The 17,839-nt window shown below is 38.8% G+C and overlaps 2 protein-coding genes across 2 annotated transcripts; both read left to right on the forward strand.

Annotated features, from left to right (window-relative positions):
• Positions 1 to 3,403: 3,403 nt before the first annotated feature.
• On the forward strand, positions 3,404 to 8,779 carry LOC110165122 (protein phosphatase 1D-like). Its single transcript, XM_020930290.2, has 7 exons — positions 3,404 to 4,074; positions 4,533 to 4,761; positions 5,021 to 5,145; positions 5,234 to 5,415; positions 5,617 to 5,844; positions 6,354 to 6,441; positions 6,814 to 8,779. Exons 1-6 carry the CDS (start codon positions 3,543 to 3,545, stop codon positions 6,435 to 6,437), a joined length of 1,380 nt encoding a protein of 459 aa, XP_020785949.1. The 5' UTR covers positions 3,404 to 3,542; the 3' UTR covers positions 6,438 to 6,441; positions 6,814 to 8,779.
• A 2,564-nt stretch (positions 8,780 to 11,343) lies between these two features.
• On the forward strand, positions 11,344 to 13,938 carry LOC110165019 (T-box transcription factor TBX3-like). Its single transcript, XM_055148232.1, has 7 exons — positions 11,344 to 11,621; positions 11,732 to 11,999; positions 12,078 to 12,224; positions 12,324 to 12,400; positions 12,470 to 12,642; positions 12,749 to 12,876; positions 13,663 to 13,938. Exons 1-7 carry the CDS (start codon positions 11,344 to 11,346, stop codon positions 13,936 to 13,938), a joined length of 1,347 nt encoding a protein of 448 aa, XP_055004207.1.
• Positions 13,939 to 17,839: the final 3,901 nt, after the last annotated feature.

Consider the following 17,839-nt stretch of genomic DNA (forward strand, 5'->3'; position numbering starts at 1 on the left):
CCACCAGCAGGAGGCCAATCCCTGAGGTCCTCATAGTGCGAGATCGTTCTATATACGGCACTAATATTTTCCAAATATTGAAACATCAATACTAGATTTTAAAAGTGTATAACTTTATAACAATCCTTCAGTCTCCTTGCTCCAGATCATCATTAACTATCATTAGTTGTACCCTAACCCTTTCATTCACAACAGATTACATAGTTGTCTCTCCAAGGTGATCATGAGATTGTGCATGACATCAAGAAGAAACTATGCAGGGGTCTGTGAGAAAGAAATTAGCACTGACACTCATCCCTTCTTATTCCTGGCGATGGTGATGAGGATGGTGATGGACAGTTCATCACCATTGGAGAAGAAAGGTTCAGATGCCCAGAGTCCCGCTTCCAAACCCTCTTTTCTTGGTAAGTAAACTACACATGACCAAAGACAGAGGTCGTATTATGTACTGTATCATATTATGAGTGTTTTAAAAAGTTATAACAACGTTCTCTCACCATACCCTGAGCTAATCCTTACTACTTACAAATTGTAAATGTATGTACATTGTTAATGTATTCATGTATGTTTGAGTGATCTACATTGGCTATGAAGTTAGGAAGGAGTAAGGAAAGGAGCAATTATGGTTCCTTTCATAGCTCCTTTGGTATAGGAAGCTCCGGAGGTTCCTCACCAGCGGTAAGGAGCTTTGAGGTATCCCAAAATCTACTGCATACTATTGTAAAAGTTATACATTGCAGCATATGATTAATTTAAGTCTTCTGCTTAACTAAACTCCACTTTACAACATATAAATCATAACTACTATAGAGCCACATCAGCCTGTTTGATATTATAATGTGTTTAATGCAGCTTAGTGCACATTTATTTATGTTTTACAAAAACAAACTTAAAACCACATGGCTAATTTGCATAAACTATAGGCACTGAAAAAAACTGTTCTGTCCTTGTGCTGCTGATGGGGTCAGCTTCTGTCAGACTAAAGGACAGGTCTCAGTGGAATATGTGTGTTCTTTCTGTGAGAGAGGATGTGCTGCTAATGTTGAGTCTGTTCTGTGCATATATATTGCCGGTGAAGGAGTTCATGTTAAACTTTTCAGAGATCATAGTGCAGGTTCAGCACGGCTCTTTATTTAACAGTCATTTCACGTTACTTTATTTATGTTGGCTATAGTACCGGGTGCAATATCTCATAAGACGCAGTAATGGAGGATGGTGGGCTTGTTGTAGTCTGTTTTCTGGGAGTTGTAGTTTTGACTGTAGTTTGAGTGCTGCTGGTTAGGAGGATCCGGATCCACCTAAAGCACTGATAGCTCCTTCTCACTCTTCCTTCCTCCTCCTTGGTCCTCATAGTTGACCTCATGACGTCGTTCTCAGAGGTCAACAATAAGGAGAAGGAAGGAAAAGGAAGGAGGTATTCTTGCACATTTTTGTATAAATAAATCAAATTTAAAAAATAAATAGAATAAAACAGACACTGCAGTCCTGAAGAAATTTATGGGAAGTTATTAAATACCTACCGAAAATATGTCTTCAGAATACAAATTTTAGTAAGTTTATTCTGGTACAGTTATTCTTTCATTTGCTGTTACAGTATTCACAAGGAATATATGATGATACATGGGCTGCATTCAAAAATGGGCAAAAATGCCTCCTTCCTTGTCCTTCCTTCTCCTTATCGCTGATCTCTGAGAGCTATTGTACATCCTGAGGTCAACTATAAGGACCAAGGAGTAGGAAGGAGCAGTGGGGACAGGGAGCTATCACTGCTTTAGGTGTATCTGGATCGTCCTAACCAGTGGGGGGAACAACAGTCAAAACTACATTTCCCAGAAAATGCACAACAACAAGCGCACCATCCTCCACCACTGCACTGAGTCCATGCATTTATAGTTCTATGGCAGAGTCTTATGAGAATGATTCATTATTTTGGATATCTTTCTGGGATACCTTATACCTCTTTACCGCTGGTTAGGAACCCCCCTAAGCTTCCTATGCTATGAAAAGGAGTTATGAAATGAGGCATAATTGCTCCTTTCCTTACTCCTTCCTAACTTCACTGATCAACTGTCAATCAATTAATTCTGATTGGGCCATGTAATGGAATATGTTATTAAATGTATTTTAATGTAGGTATTCAGTATTCTCTAACTAAAAATGTAATTTAAAAGTATTCTACTGCCCATCTATACATTTCAGTCTGGGGCTCTACACTATACAACTATATACTGACATATCTAGTGCATAAAGCACAATAAACATTCTCCCTATGGTATTACTTCTTTGAAGTTTTTATTTTAGTTTTATAATGGCCCCGCTTCTCTTCCACAGATTGTTACTCCCACAGAGAGAGAGTATGCTGTAAAGCTCAGAGGCTCCAACCTGGCGTCTCTGTCCACTTTCCAGCAAATGTGCATCAGCAAGCAGGAGTATTTTGAATGTGGTCCCAGCATCATCCACCAGAAATTCTTTTAAACAAATTGTTTTCTCAATACTTAAATCTTAAATATGTAGTACAGTTGGCTGACTATAAGCTATATTCAGGATATTGACTGTATATGTGTGTGTGTTTTATGGTTGTTTCAGCTTCGGTGCTGGCTCCTATCTGTATGTCTGTAACTGTAGATCTTTGATGAGTCAGCTAATTCTTTTTAGGGGATTATACGGATTTATATGGACCACAGCTGAACAGGGAAGGTACAAAAACCACTCCACACAAAATGATTTAGCTGGAGTTTATTTATTATGCCCTTTTAACTGATAGATACAGTTTCTTAGTTCTTCTCTGTATGCAATCTTATGTGTTGTGCACTAAGATACAGGGACAGAGCATAAGGGATATATGTGCCTTGAGTTCTTTTTGTTACCTATTTGCTTTGCAGTGCTTGTCTTTAGTTCACTAAGAATTTCTTAAGCAGACTACAGCCCTACTCCATTCATTGTTCATGGATTCATGGATAGGATAGAATAGGAAGGATACTGGATACTGTGCAAAATCTCAACTAGCATAAGATGACTATACTGCAGATATAGGTCGACTACTGCCTCCTTTTGGTTTGCTTGATGTATTGCAGGATATTTTCAGTTTAAAATAAATACAAGATTGATCATATGCCGCCTACATCTTATTGTCTTCTTAAAATTCTTAAGCAACAGAGTGCACGGTTATCTTTGGGCAAGTCCAGACCCACAGAGATGTGCCAAGTAAATATAATGCGGCTTCTGTGTTTAATCTTCCATTGAAAAAATGTGTATAATGTATAAATGCATCTTCAAGAAATAAACTAAATTGCACTCGCTTACTAAAATTCCAAATTTAAACTGTTAAAACACATATCACCAATGCGTGCTGTGCGTCCTCGTTAGATCCAATGCTACGTCATGACGTACGGGGGACGTTTTGAGGAGATAAACAAAAAGGAAGGAAGCTTCGGGTCACACAATCGCGGCAAAATCGGTTCAAATATTTTGGTTTTGGGCTGCAATAGTGATTGCATGGTTGTTTGTGTTGTGTAGGTAAGCTCTTTTAGCCATTTACAACCATGGACGACACGATAATATTTCGTATGAGCGCGTTTTCGGAACAAGGAGGGAGGAAATACATGGAGGATGTTGTCGATATAAGGATTGAGTACGAACCTACAACATCGCCCGTTGAGGATGACTCAAAATCACACTCGTACGACGGAGAGGACAAACAAATGAATGACAGTGAAACAAACAAACAGACTGCAAACGGAACGCATGAACACACGGACCATAAGGTCGAGTGCGGCCAGGCTGCTGCTGCTATGTGGGTCGAGAGTCTCTCAAACGAGGACAGCGGTAACAACAGCGCGCCGGGGCAGGATCAGGGCGCCCCAGAGCATAGTGTGGTGGACACGAGGAAATCCGTGGCATTTTTTGCCGTGTTTGATGGCCACGGTGGCCGTGAAGCAGCACAATTTGCCAGAGAAAACCTATGGAGTCTATTAAAACGACAGCGAGGATTTTGGTCTCACGACCATAACGAGGTCTGTGCAGCGCTACGCAAAGGCTTCATAGCGTGTCACCACGCAATGTGGAAAGAACTGCGTAAGTTTTGGCTTGGATTTACCGGTTGCAATTACTACCTAGTACTTACATGTGTATGATAAACTTGTTATGTCTGCAATGTGAGACCGTTCTGCCATGCACGCATGTAATGTTATGTTAAAAGGCTTACTGTGTGAAATCATATACATACCGGGGCGTCATCTGACCCCAAGACTGATTTAAAATCAGTTATGAAATATGAAGGGAGACGCCGATTCACCATACTTTACATTCATATTATTAGTTTTATGCAGTTTGTATCTGTTATGTTATAGGCACCATTTATTCTTGTACAAAAATATACCATACAGATTCTAAGAAAAAGCTGAATAAATGGGACCCCAAACGTGGTGCAAGGAGTAACACACAATTGCTCTTGTGCCTTGCTGCTTTGAAACAGTCTTGATTTCAAACTATGTCATGAGTACTGTTTGTTCTCTGTTTTGCTTTTCCTTCAGCTGAGTGGCCTAAAACTCTCACAGGTTTGCCCAGCACATCAGGAACCACAGCCAGTGTTGTGGTCATCCGTGGAGTTCATATGTATGTGGCCCATGTTGGGGATTCAGCAGTTGTTGTTGGAGTGAAGGAAAATGACTCTGACATTGCCTTGGAGGCCCTTGAACTGACACAAGATCACAAGCCAGAACTTCCAAAGGAAAAGGAAAGGATTGAGCGATTGGGGGGCAGGTAAGCACTGACTTTGAGTAGTCAAATCACTGACATATGAAAATCTTGCATCTCTGATGGAAATAACAGAGCTGCTAGTAGATAACCACCGATGCTATTCTGTACTATAGGATAAGTGTATGCTATGAGATATATCCAAAACTGATTAATCACATACAGTTATTTATTTTTTATTGACAACTTAATTTACTTCATTTTAGTATTAGACCATGTCAATTCTTTAATTAGGTGAAATAAAATCATTTGTGTACTTGTTTAGTGTTATGAAGAAGTCAGGAGTGAACAGAGTTGTGTGGAAAAGGCCCAGACTGACTCATAACGGCCCTGTGAGAAGAAGTACAGTCATTGACCAGATTCCCTTCCTGGCTGTCGCTCGCTCATTAGGTAACTTTCAAGCATATGCTTATAAATGTACAGCATCTGAACATATGTCGTACAACATTGTATGTTTCTTCTTGCTTTGTTTGGGTAGGTGACCTTTGGAGTTATGATTTCTACAGTGGAGAATTTGTGGTTTCGCCAGAGCCTGATACAACTGTGATGGCACTGGACCCCAAAAAGCATCGCTATATCATCATTGGCAGTGATGGACTGTGGAACATGATGCCACCCAAGAATGCAGTGAATATGTGCTATAGCCACGACAAAATGGTGGTTCGTATTTTACAGAATATTTTTTGTGACTGAAGTTGTGTGTAAATGTATATACGGTTTAATATGCAAATCTAAAAAGAGGCATGTACTATAATATTTTTTCTTTTTTAATGACTACAAATGCATAGTGTTTGTGGGGTTCATTCTGGTATAATATCTTAGCTCAATTAACAAAACAAAATCTTTTGTTTTTGCATTTAGGGACCAAAGGCCATGTCTTGTGCTAGGCGCTTGGGCTGCACAGCTCTTTTGTTTTGGAAAGAACGTATGCTTCGAGCCGACAACACAACAGTTATCGTCTTGGCCCTTCATGAGAGAGGCGGCGCTCCCATCCCCATGCACCGAGATGAGATTGTTGTGGACATGGCCACAGGGATTGACCATGTCCCATATCCCGGAACGACTTATAACACGTGTGAGGTCCCAAAGGTCAGTGCTGCCACTTTTCTGGATTAACCACCACAAACGCAGATATTTTCCAAGTGCAGAGTAGGAGTGGGTGATATTGATAAAAATGTATTTTGTGAATTGTAGCAGTATTGTAGCAATCCTTAATGTAATGTAGTAATGTAATTAAAAAATTTACTTGCATGATTAATTTTAATCACCTCTTTTGCAGCTTTTTTGGTTAGTTTTAGATAATATGCAAAATTCTAGTATATCTTAAAACAGCCACTGTGATATTATTAATTTTTTTGATATATCTCCCACCCCTTGTGCAGAGTGATCACTGCCACTCTGACAATGGAACAATACTGAATATATGTCTGTCTTTTGCTAACCACTGTACTTGTCTATGTTATCCAACTCAGTCTTTGATTTAGATTCTTGTAACTATTCTCTTTTCAAAATACTAAAACCTATTGAATCCCAGTAGCCATCATTGCCTTTAGCGACTCTTGTGATCAGTGGTGCTTCTCTGTTTCCGGGGCTGCCAGGCGGAGCATGAGGATGGCATGTATTTTGAAGAGGATGAGATTTTTGGAGAAGAGCATGAGGGATGGACATGCCTGGAGTGGTAGTGAGGTGAATGCCAAATTATACCAAAAATGTGTCAGTAATATTTTGAATTATTGTGGAAGAATGTATTGAATTATTTTTAGTTGTAATTCACTCAACAAATCTGAAATGGTTTGTGTCAAATTGATGGCACTTTAGAACCATACAATCTTCACATTATGCGTAGTGGTGATAGTTGCCACTAGAGGGAGACAATGAACTTGAGTCTGGCAAATGCCAAACGTAGCAGGGTCGAAGTGAGCTATATCTGTATCTTTTGTTTTTGTCTACACAGTATGTTTACCATCAGTACTCATTATCATTTTCATTAGTAAGTCTAACGTAGTTTAGCCTATTTTAGTCAATATGCAATAACAATGATTTCCTGTTTCATTTCAGAGCAATGACATGACAGTCCCATCCTCCATTTCTCTGGAGCAGACACTGGGTTTGTATGAAGCTGCTTTCTGTGCCACTACACAAGCGTTCCCTGACTGTGGAGGAACTATGCCGCTCTCTCCGGAAGATTCACATATTGAAAAGCAAGCAATACCAACCCAAATAGAATCCACATCCTCTTCTCCTCCTTTGAAGCGGACTCGTCGATTTCCGCATAGTAGCAGTGATGGTATTGGTCGGCCCTCTAAAAGTTTACTTCAAAAGACTCATGACCAAGTACAAGGTGAACCATCCCATGAAAAAGTAGAGAAAAGCTCGTCTGAAGAATGCACTATTCTGCCCCAGCACCACGAGCTGCCTTGTGTGCGTGCTGAATGTTAGCAAGAACAATAATCTGCATTTTTAGACATGATGTCACATGCTGCAGCCTAATATATATTTTATATGGACTTTCTGTAAAAAGGTGTAAAACTTGAGATTATGGCTGTGTTGCTGTGTTCCTCCCCCTTTTATAGTTTTATTTGATTTTTTTTTTTTTTATCATTTTAACATTTACCTTTTAAGATTTTACAAATGGTATGAAATTTTAAGCTTTTCATTTTAATATCTATTTTCATACAAAAAAAAAATGCTGATTTACTCAAAATTTTATTTTGATGAAGTATTCAAATCAGATCACCTCTTCCACAATATTCAAAAAAAAAAAAAACTTTACTTGATTGGAGTGTCTTTATGACTGAGAGAGGAAACTGCAGTGATAATCAGCAAAACTACATTTTGAAAATTTTGTTCATTTCTAACATGGACAGAGAACACTTGATAGGAGTGATTCAGTTAAAAAAAAAGTACTTAGTCATAAGCTAATCACTCAGGATAAATCATTGTTGTACTGTAAACAAACTTTCCCAAGTCTATTTCATGTACTGTCTCCTCGTCAAGTCATTTTAAGTGTTTGTTTACTGTATCAATTGATCTAGCATAATACTATGACCACCTAGATTATTGGTGCACAGCAATACTGGCTTATATTACAGCCCCTTATGCGATGTACCTCACTGGACTGCTGTTCAATTGGTATAGCTATGATGCTAAATGAATATGTTTGCCCATTTTCCCACTTCCAGTTGCAACATAGCAATTTTGAGGGCTAAATGTTTAAAAACACAAAAACTTCCACTGCTCAATACAATACAATATAATACAGTATTAACAGAACTACCTTTAATACTGCTGGTGGTAATAGTGTTATGCCTCATTGGTATGTAAAAGTTTATTGTAGTGTTCTGTATATTTCTTTAGTAAAGCAGACGAATAAGCTATGGGTTATTCAAAGTGGAGTATAAGACCTGTGCCTTGTTCAGTTGGCTTTGCTCTCATGTGTTAACTCCCAGAAATACAAGATGTCTTCCTCTTTTTTTATTCCTTATTTTAACGTTTTAACATTTCAAATGTTATGGTACCAATACAAATTCAAGTGCCCAATCCTAAATGATGGTGAATTCTAACAAAATAGTATATTCAAAGTTATAATGTGTAACGATGGCAGCTCAGTACCTGTTTTGTCTCTGTCTTGTTTGTTGCCTTAGGACAAATGTGCATCTGGCCTAATTCAGTCTAATGTGTGAACAGCTGTGGCCTGGTGGTAATCACAAATCTTGCAATTTGAGTTGTACCACTGACGATGCTGCGTACTAACCCTGGCACTTCCTGTCAAATGTTTAATGTTGGTTTTGTAAAGTGCTTCATTATGCAAAAGAAGTTTGTACAGCACATCATTATGCAATGTTTTTCCTCTGGAGCATGCTCAGATACTATATTTAACTGTCCAGAGCCAATGGAAGTCTATGGATTTTTTTTCTGATATATTTGATGATATATTACATCCACTTTGCAGAGGAAATTGTTACATTCTATATACAGTGACTGGTTCAGTGTTTGTTGTAATAAAGTTCTCATTTTTCACAAAGTAGCATTTTTGTCACTCTGCAGTCTGATCAGCATCTCTTCTATAATTTTAAATAACTGTTAATCCCTAACAGCCAAATGTAATTCCATCACTGGTTATTTGGTGTCAGTATGTTTCTGAATTTCTTATATTTGCAGGGGTCTACACTCAAAAATTCAATCCTCTGTTCTCTCATGTACAATCCTGTTAAGAGACAACATCATCTCCAGTCATGTTAATATTTCATAATCTGTCATTTCAACATGTCTTGACCTGGATCCTCTGGTCCGTAGGGCCAGTGCTATGTCATGGTTAATCTATCAAACTTGCATCCCCTGTGTCATGGTCTTCTGTACCATTTTCCAGTTGATCATTCTTAAAAATCTAAATGTATATTTCAATAACAACATTTTTGCATTTATTGACACAAGGCAATTAATTTTAAAGGCCAAGTTGTTTATGAATGTCTCTATTGTGGATTTCCTAATCTCTGTACCAATCAGTCTAATTCTGGCTGTGGCTTATTGGATGTGCTCAGGTTAAGATCCTTCACCTAACAGACTTTGGGTTGTGTTTTCTGAAAAGCTTTTTAACCCCATGCACTAAACTGCCTTAACCCATCGCAGACACTGGATTGGTGTTTCTAAGAACAATGGTGCTATATATCATAGGATCAATCACTTTAATAGTGAATAGGATACAATGAACTCGGTGTTTAGAACAATTGCATATAAGATATGAAGATTTCCACATTACGGTGGTTGGGTTGTGTTAAATGTTAAGATGTTTTTTGCAGAAGATAAAAGTCTTACGTTTGGGTGTTACCTACAGTCAATCCAACAACATTTTTGTTGTATTGCCCAGTTCTAATTAAGAGTATTTGCTTTCCTTGAAACTGGACATGCTACTGTCTTCTAATCACAGACGTCACAACATCACAGTGAGGCTCTTAGTCTGATCAAACCGCTTAAGACCCGGATTTTAACGCCATAGAGGGCCATCAGTCCGAAGCGGAGGTGAGAAGCTTTATCGAGTGACAATCTTGTGTGTGTGTTTTATCATAAGAGCCATCCTTAATCTGCTGACCCCGTTTAAACTCAGGCTCTAATCCTGGTAATTAAGAGTCCATTACAGTGTCCAGGCACATGCTGTGAGAAGCTACTTGAGAAGTGTCACAGGTTCTATACAAGGCTTAAGAGCATGCATAACTAACTTTATTAAAAAACAAACCAAAACATCCAGGATACAACTATATGTTAATCTGATTAAAGATGTTACAAACTACAACATTGCTCTAAAGAACTGTTTTTTGTTGATCAAAGCTTTTCAGTTATTGTTTTGATCAAGGGTCTCCATGAGGGTACTTCAGGATGGATGGTGCCTCCAAATAAAAGTTATTTTTAAAGTTCTTGTTTAATGTGTTTACACATATCTAAACATGTTTTGGATGCCTTCTGCATCCTTCTTCAGTCGAATGATGTTATGGTGACATGTCTTGCTACCTGATTTATACAGATTTTATGAATGTTGCCTTTTGACAAGGACTGGGTCCATTAAGATTCATTCAACTGAGTGAGCCCTCAATCTTATAAAAAAAAATAAAAAATCTACAATATAGAAATATGTATTTACTCTTTATACACTTTGCAGAAATGTCAGAGTTCAGTTTAGAATATTTCTAGAACCAAATCTTTTGAATTTTGATCATATAACACCGCATACTAAATAATAAAACACGTTCTGTAATCAAAACTATTCTGAAAAGAACTGAGTTGTGTTAAAGTAGTGCCACTTTGACAGCTCTGGGCAGTGAACTCTCTCAAGTGCCACATGTAAACTCTTAATGTGCACTGTTGTGGGACTTATCTTGGATCTCTTAGTCTTAGAGATCCAGAGTAATTACTGCAACTACGTAAATGTGCATTTTGCAATTTTGCACTATTACTGATATCCCTTAATTGGTCAGTGCAAAATGAAGGTCGGATGCATTGCCTCTAAGGTCAATGTCAATACATCTTTGTATAGAACTGTTGTTCTATAGATGTTTAATCTTTTTTCATTTATATTACAATAACTGCTATCAGTTTTAGTCAGAGGTTGCCTTCAGTAAAATGAACTAAAAACTGGGACAGACATCTGGGGGATATGTGACCAAATGTGAACAGACAAGAGAAGCCATTTGGATCCTCGTGGGAATCGAGTTAAGATGTAGCGCATCTGTGAGGTAGCTTATTGAAGAACGTAAAAGAATTCAAGTGTTAGAATGGTTGCTGAGGAAAACACGAGAGTCGACCTGTGTAGTCTACAGTTTTCGTACGCACAGAAGGACGCAGCTGGTTTCGTGTAATGTGCTTTCTGACCTTCATCCACTGTCCTCACCTCACCTAATAAATCCGCCTTCAAGAGTTCCGTTTAGTCCTGTGTCCGGATAAGACCGTACTGTAAAGACTCACGCAGTTACGGATCCACACGATGCCAACTCTTCCGTCTGGATCCGGATCAGTCAGACTATTTGCATGCGGACGTCGCAACAAGTGCTGAAAGTTATTCAATTTTTCTATGGTGGAAACTGTGTGAACGCACACATGAGAGATACTCAAACTATCGCTATGGCTTACCATCCACATTATTCATCCACACCTGGTGCGTTTGCAACAGCAAGCCTCGTGCGCCCAACACCGAGCTTCCAAGAGCCGCTCTTGAACCACAGCACTGCGGATCCCACGCACGCTTCTTTGAGACGTACTCAAGAAATTTTATCAGAAGAGCCGAGTGACGACCCGAAGGTCACACTTGAAGCAAAGAATCTATGGAAATTATTTCATAAAATAGAAACTGAGATGGTCATTACCAAATCTGGAAGGTATGAATCTTACTTTTTTACGCAGTTTTACGCTTGCGCGTAAAGTTGTGTTGTGGCTATTCGCTATGCATAGCAAAAAAATCTGTCATTTGAAAATGTTTGCTTTGCAGGAGAATGTTTCCTCCGTTTAAGGTGCGCGTAAGTGGCCTGGATACAGCTGCAAAGTATATCTTGTTGATGGACATAGTTTCCGTGGATGACTGCCGTTACAAATTTAACAATTCCCGTTGGACAGTAACAGGGAAAGCTGACCCAGAGATGCCCAAACGCATGTATATTCACCCGGACAGCCCGTCCAAAGGAGAGCACTGGATGTCCAAACCTGTGGCCTTTCATAAACTCAAACTCACTAACAACACATCAGACAAACACGGATTTGTAAGTTTATATAATTATATTAACTCCTGTGTTTAATGAGGTTATATCAATGTCTTATTGCTACTCTTGTTTTGGTAGACAATTCTTAATTCGATGCATAAATACCAGCCCCGTTTCCACATCGTGAGAGCCAATAGCATCATGAAGCTTCCCTACTGCACTTTCCGAACATATGTCTTCCCAGAGACTGAGTTTATTGCTGTCACAGCTTATCAAAATGAAATGGTAAGACAGATCTAACCTTCAGGGTAAAATGTAATTAAGAGGTATTGGCAGTTAAATAGAAATAAGCATTTTTGTATCACACATGATCTTGTTCATCAGATCACACAACTCAAAATAGACAACAACCCATTTGCCAAAGGATTTAGAGACACAGGAAATGGAAGAAGAGAAAAAAGGTACAGTACGCTTTTTGGCAATAAACAAAGCTAAAATGTTTATGTTTAAACACAATATTAATTTATTCTCACGTCATTCCACAGGAATAAATCTTTTTCGTCTCTAGAAGATGATTCACGCCAAACTGAGCAGAACCACAGTGACTCTGAGGACTCGTCTGAACTAATGTCTGCATGTGACTCACTTTACTCTCCTCTGGAAGTGGTTAGCAGTCCCCTGATGTCACTGCACACTCAACAAGGTAGAAATTAACAATAATTATCTGGTTACCTTTATTTACCTTTAAGCAATGAGTCTTTAATGTTTACAACACAGCCTGTGATACACCATGTATTGTGTTTCCCCAGGAGAAATGTGGAGTGATTGTTCCAGTACTGATATCATAAATGGATCAACACCTGATGATGCACACTCGGCAATCAAGGACTCCATGAGATATACTGAAGACAGAAATATTTCATTTCCACTTCACACTGTTTGTTTATCTCAGAATTCACCATGGCATCTTCAAACATTAACTTTATCTGACATGCACAAACACGAGTCTCTCAAATTGAGGTCACCAACAATGTTTCACCCAGGACAACTGACTACAACGCCACTTGATTTCTCAGCACCAGCTACAGGGCAAATGGCTTCATCTTTGACACTGGGAAATGAAATGATATCTCAGAGTAGACATCATCCATCTCTATACATCTGTTCTTTGCCACAAAACCTTTTCCCATCCCAGGTATGTTCTCAGGATTCAGATGTTACCATTATGTTAAACAAAGGCAGTCCCAAAGTTATCAGCGGGCCCTAATTAACTTGGGCATTTACTATTGCTGATTTACATCTCACAAAATAGCATGCAGATGTAATCACAGGTGTGTTTTGTTGTGATATAAGAGAGGCTAAAGAGAAAAATATGCAAAATAAGACATTCCAGCAGTTTTATTCATACTCAAAATTAGCTTTTGAGATCGAGATCAGGATCAAACACCATTAAACAAATATTTAAGACAAAATCAAAACTTCTATAGTGATAAAACAACAAAATTACAAGAACCAAAGCACTCTAGAACACCCTCATTAACTACTGCATCAGTACTGCAATAGAGTGCTATAGAATTTAACACATTATAGTGTCAGAATATTTCTAGGTGAATTAATCTTACAATTTTCATTGCCTTACTATTTGTTGAGGGCTGACTACACAATCCTGAGCTCTATGGCAAATCATAGTGTGTTGCTCTTTCTACTACTTTCTTGTTCTTAGGGTCTGTCACCTTATGGCGAACTCCATCCATACCCACCTTGCTTCTTGTCTTCTACTCTTGTGGCTCCAGCTCTTTCCACCGCCTCTGTGACTTCCACTTCACCACCACACCTCTCCTTCCACAGCTCTCACCCCTGGATGAGACCGGGTCCTTATCATATTCCTGTATCGCTCAACTCCAGCACAAACCTGCAGATGGACAGAAAACGTAATAATTCACAGCGCAAATCAAGCCAGAAAATTGATCACATAAGTGTCAGTGGATCTGTGCTCTAGACGTGTGCAATTAAATGATTTTTTTTTTTTATCAAATCAATATCCAATTATTCCATAATGTCCATATCAGCTTGGGGCCTGTTAATAGATAGGTTTATAATTTTTTAGGTTATAGGTTTTTTTCTGACTTCTGGGAATTAATGGGATATATTTGGTGTTATTAGAAAGCCTATCTTGTAACATGAAATGATTATTTAAAGTCACTGTAACTGACTTTATTTGACTTGTATTTAATGTAAAAAATCTACTTTTTTTTTTTACCCTATATAGCCCCACTATGCACAGACATGTTTAATTTTGTATTGATTTTTTGCCATGGTTACACTGCCTTTTGAGTGCCCACTGACCGGCACATCTTTTCAAATCACATTACATGTTCTATTGTTATGTCACAAATTTGAATTAAAGATATACTGAAAATCTAATTGTTCAGACGTCTTATTCAAGTGTCACAAAATAGTGTTTACATAGGCTAGTAGACCGTCTGATAACAGAGACTGCCTAGACTTTTATTGAGTGGACTGTCAGATAGATGTGTTATTTTTGTTTCATGATGTTGTCATGTGACGTTAATAGTAACGATGTCACTATTAAATACAAAAAAGCAATCATACGTGAATTTTTTTTTCAAATTTTTGTTTTTTTAATTGTACAATGTGATGATATTATACTTTCCAATGGGGGGCAAGATCCAATTTTCCCTATTGTATTTGTTATACTACATTGTATAACAAATATCTAAAAAGACAATTGACAATTAAAGCCGCGCGATGTTTGCCCTCGCCCCTGCGCACACTACCCTCCCAAGCGACTGTCGGGGACTCGCAACCGCCCCGGCACACCACTGTCTCTTCCCCACAGCCGCCCAGACCGACAGCTCGTCCAGTAGGAAAATTACATAATGCACCTTTTAATGTTTCTTAGGAGTCATTGCGCCCCTGCTGGTCAACAGTAAAAAATAACTCCGGTCTGTAATAGACTTTTTTGCTTGTGGTTATGCATAGAATTTAATCACTGAATTTGGTACTAATCCGATAATGTTGACGTTTCATGTCTATGCTGGGGGCAGTGTTGCGCAAGTTCACACTTTTCATGAACTAGTTCAAAGTTCAGTTCACATTTGTTCAAAGTGAACAGTTCGCATTCATAGTTCACAATTTTAATTTTGAACTAGTTCAAAGTTCAGTTCATTTTATTTTTAGGTGAGATATGCAAATAAAAGGCTGCATTTATTTTTCAAACTGACTTCTAGTTTACAACAACTTTATAAGATCCACTGTTGGGCAAGTTACTTTAAAACTGTGATGTGTTATTTATGACTTGTTCCTGTCATTTCAAAGTCATTTGTTACATTACAATATTACTGTATTTAAAATGTAAAACATTACACGACTATTGCAGCACTTTTGAGTTACTCTCACCAAAAGAACTGCGAAGATGCTGAACTTTTGCGCCGTATATGGACTGAACCAGGACTAAAATCAGGACTGAACCAGATCTAAACCAGGACTGAACCAGATCTAAACCAGGACTGAACCAGATCTAAACCAGAACTGAACCAGGTCTAAACCAGAACTGAACCAGAACTGAACCAGGACTAAACCAGGACTAAACCAGGACTGAACCAGAACTGAACCAGGTCTAAACCAGAACTGAATCAGGACTAAACCAGGACTAAACCAAAACTGAACCAGGTCTAAACCAGGACTGAACCAGGTCTAAATCAGGACTGAACCGGAACCAGGACTAAACCAGGACTAAACCAGAATTGAACCAGAACTGAGCCAGTAATAAACCAGGACTGAACCAGGACTAAACCAGGTCTAAACCAGAACTGAACCAGGTCTAAACCAGGACTAAACCAGGACCAAACCAGGACTAATCCTGGACTAGAACTTGGAATCTAGGACCGCCCCTGAGAGAAGACACTGACACTGTCTGGAAAATTAAACCTATGAAATTTATAAAGGTTTATATTATTGAGCTGAGGCTTTATAAAACCTCTAAAATGCACTGGCATTTGACAAACTGCACAGAGTCTCTTCAAAACTTTCCTGGGGAGGAGCATGGAAAGATAGATAGATAGATAGATAGATAGATAGATAGATAGATAGATAGATAGATAGATAGATAGATAGATAGATAGATAGATAGATAGATAGATAGATAGATAGATAGATAGATAGATAGATAGATAGATAGATAGAAAGACAGACAGATAGATAAATCTGCGTTAGATAGACAGAGCAGCGTTTCCCACAGAGAACTGTCAAGGCGGTGCTGCTGCCGAAAAAGTGAGGAGGGGAGATTCTTTGCATGGAGAAGTGAGGAGCGGGGGCGCGGAGATTCCGCGACCGCGATGACCGGAGTTTTGCAGGAGTCACGTGGTTCGGAGGAACGTACTCGAGACGACGCTTTAACTCTAAAGTGCTACGGGAAACACTGGATAGATACATAGATAGATACCTTGGGATAGTTGTCATGGTGATTCCCGCCAGGTGGGCGTGGTCACGTGAGTACAGATGTATGCTGGGTTCTTTAAAAATGGCGCTCACCTGCACAGGTAAGGGACATGTCACCAGGTGACGTGGCACCGAGGAGCCGAGCCAACTCGTTTTGTTTGTCGACAACTTCACTAAAGTGACTCTTGATGTTACTTCAAACGTTGCTTTATGTCAGAGGAAGTTCCTCTCACGGCCGCGCGCCGTTTTTTAGCAACAAAGAAAGAAAAGGCGGAGCGGAAACCGCAGGACCCGCGCAATTCAGGAAAATGCGCCAAATATGCAGCGCGACCCAAATTGCCATCAGCACGACACAGCACGACAAACAGCACGACAAACAGCACGACAAACAGCACGACAAACAGCACACAAACAGCACGACAAACAGCACGACAAACAGCGCGGAGGAGTCCAGGTGAGTCTTACGAGTCCAGGTGAGTCTTGTTTGTGGATACAGAATCATTATTGCAATAATAAATTGCTGTTCGGTTGTAAATGTTTGATGAATAAAGCTGCTCCTGCTGGTGCATATTTTACTCCGCGCTCTGATTCACGTTTATGCAATGTGCAAAGTGAATTGAAATAAATAAAGTAATGATGTGATGAGCTTCAAATGATCATGATGCTTTTGTTGAAAGGAAATCTATTTCACTCTGTGGATGTGTTTTAATTGATGGCTCACTGAAAAAGGTGGATTATAAAGGAAACATGAAGGTTTCGGCCTTGTGTACTGAAACTGTCTGGTAAAAGGAAACTTACAGAAAGGCCTTTTTTGAAAAACAAATGCAAAAGGTTTTGTCAGTAAAATGAAGGAAACTATCCCACAAACGAAACTCATGAAACAAAAGCAAAAACATGTCTCAAATAAAATCTCTAAGTATTTTGATGTGTGAAAAATGTCATTTATCACAAAGGGTGAAACAGTGTTTTTCAAACGTAACAAATTGCAATGAAAAGGTTTAAACATGTACACCAAGGTTGGGTCAATGAACTGGAACACAATGACTCATAATTATATGAAATGAATGGTACATTTGTGGGAATTAAATGATCACTTTCCAAACTTGAATGATATAAGGATGGTACAGGACCTGCCACAAAACACTCAAACATGCAAATTTAAAAAGTGCAATACAAAAAGTGGAAAGTGTCAAAGGTTTCAAATGGATGAAAACCACTTGGAAAATGAAAATCTCTCATCTATCCTGGAAATTAAAAAAAATGTACGCAAATGCAACTCTACCAATGGTCATAGTGTAACCCTCAAATCCTAAAACGTCCTCTCAAAACAAGATCTCAATGCTGAGGATTTTTAACGGCTCAGATTTGGGCCTAAACTGGTTCAAATGTGTCAGATTCTATACACACTTTTATGGAGACTGTGTGGTCTCTTATGGGTT

Source organism: Boleophthalmus pectinirostris, unplaced genomic scaffold, assembly GCF_026225935.1.
Source record: "Boleophthalmus pectinirostris isolate CB_2022bp ecotype Guang Dong unplaced genomic scaffold, ASM2622593v1 HiC_scaffold_12, whole genome shotgun sequence".
NCBI classification, from domain to species: Eukaryota; Metazoa; Chordata; class Actinopteri; order Gobiiformes; family Gobiidae; genus Boleophthalmus; species Boleophthalmus pectinirostris.

What these genes read in the sequence shown, in the direction of transcription:
- LOC110165019 (XM_055148232.1), top strand. Translation starts at nt 11,344, where the DNA reads ATGAGAGATACTCAAACTATCGCTATGGCTTACCATCCACATTATTCA. An exon ending in GTCATTACCAAATCTGGAAG is followed by an intron (nt 11,622 to 11,731) that starts GTATGAATCTTA and finishes TTTGCTTTGCAG; the next exon opens with GAGAATGTTTCCTCCGTTTA. An exon ending in CAGCTTATCAAAATGAAATG is followed by an intron (nt 12,225 to 12,323) that starts GTAAGACAGATC and finishes CTTGTTCATCAG; the next exon opens with ATCACACAACTCAAAATAGA.
- LOC110165122 (XM_020930290.2), top strand. Translation starts at nt 3,543, where the DNA reads ATGGACGACACGATAATATTTCGTATGAGCGCGTTTTCGGAACAAGGA. An exon ending in CGCAATGTGGAAAGAACTGC is followed by an intron (nt 4,075 to 4,532) that starts GTAAGTTTTGGC and finishes CTTTTCCTTCAG; the next exon opens with CTGAGTGGCCTAAAACTCTC. An exon ending in ATAGCCACGACAAAATGGTG is followed by an intron (nt 5,416 to 5,616) that starts GTTCGTATTTTA and finishes TTTTGCATTTAG; the next exon opens with GGACCAAAGGCCATGTCTTG.